General features: G+C 69.6%; 1 protein-coding gene across 1 annotated transcript in view; it reads left to right on the top strand.

Moving 5' to 3' along the window:
• GIT1 (GIT ArfGAP 1) overlaps positions 1 to 247 on the top strand; it is a 12,675-nt gene that overhangs the window by 9,597 nt on the left and 2,831 nt on the right. The window contains 1 exon segment of the mRNA XM_019471764.1: positions 164 to 216. Within this exon segment, the coding sequence (XP_019327309.1) occupies positions 164 to 216 (53 nt within the window).

The following is a 247-nucleotide window of genomic DNA, read 5'->3' as shown; positions in this document are numbered from 1 at the left end:
CGCCTGCTCCCCTCTTTGCTGCCTGCCGGCCCCACTCGGCAAAGCCCCCTGCACCCGGGGAGGGGGGTCCCTGTTATGGTGGGGTGCAGCTGGGAACCGTTTCAGTGGGGACGGGCCAGGAATAACCCCTGCTTTGTGTCTCCCCCCTCCCTGTGCCCCCCAGCCTGGACCTCTCTGAGCTCGCCAAGGCAGCCAAGAAGAAGCTGCAGGCGGTGAGTGGGGGCCGGGGCAGGGCTGGGGGGGTCCC

The sequence above is a fragment of the Aptenodytes forsteri genome, unplaced genomic scaffold (genome assembly GCF_000699145.1).
Source record: "Aptenodytes forsteri isolate BGI_AS27 unplaced genomic scaffold, ASM69914v1 Scaffold66, whole genome shotgun sequence".
NCBI lineage: Eukaryota > Metazoa > Chordata > Aves > Sphenisciformes > Spheniscidae > Aptenodytes > Aptenodytes forsteri.
Note: the sequence above shows the minus strand (reverse complement) of the source record. Positions and strands in the feature narration are given on the sequence as shown.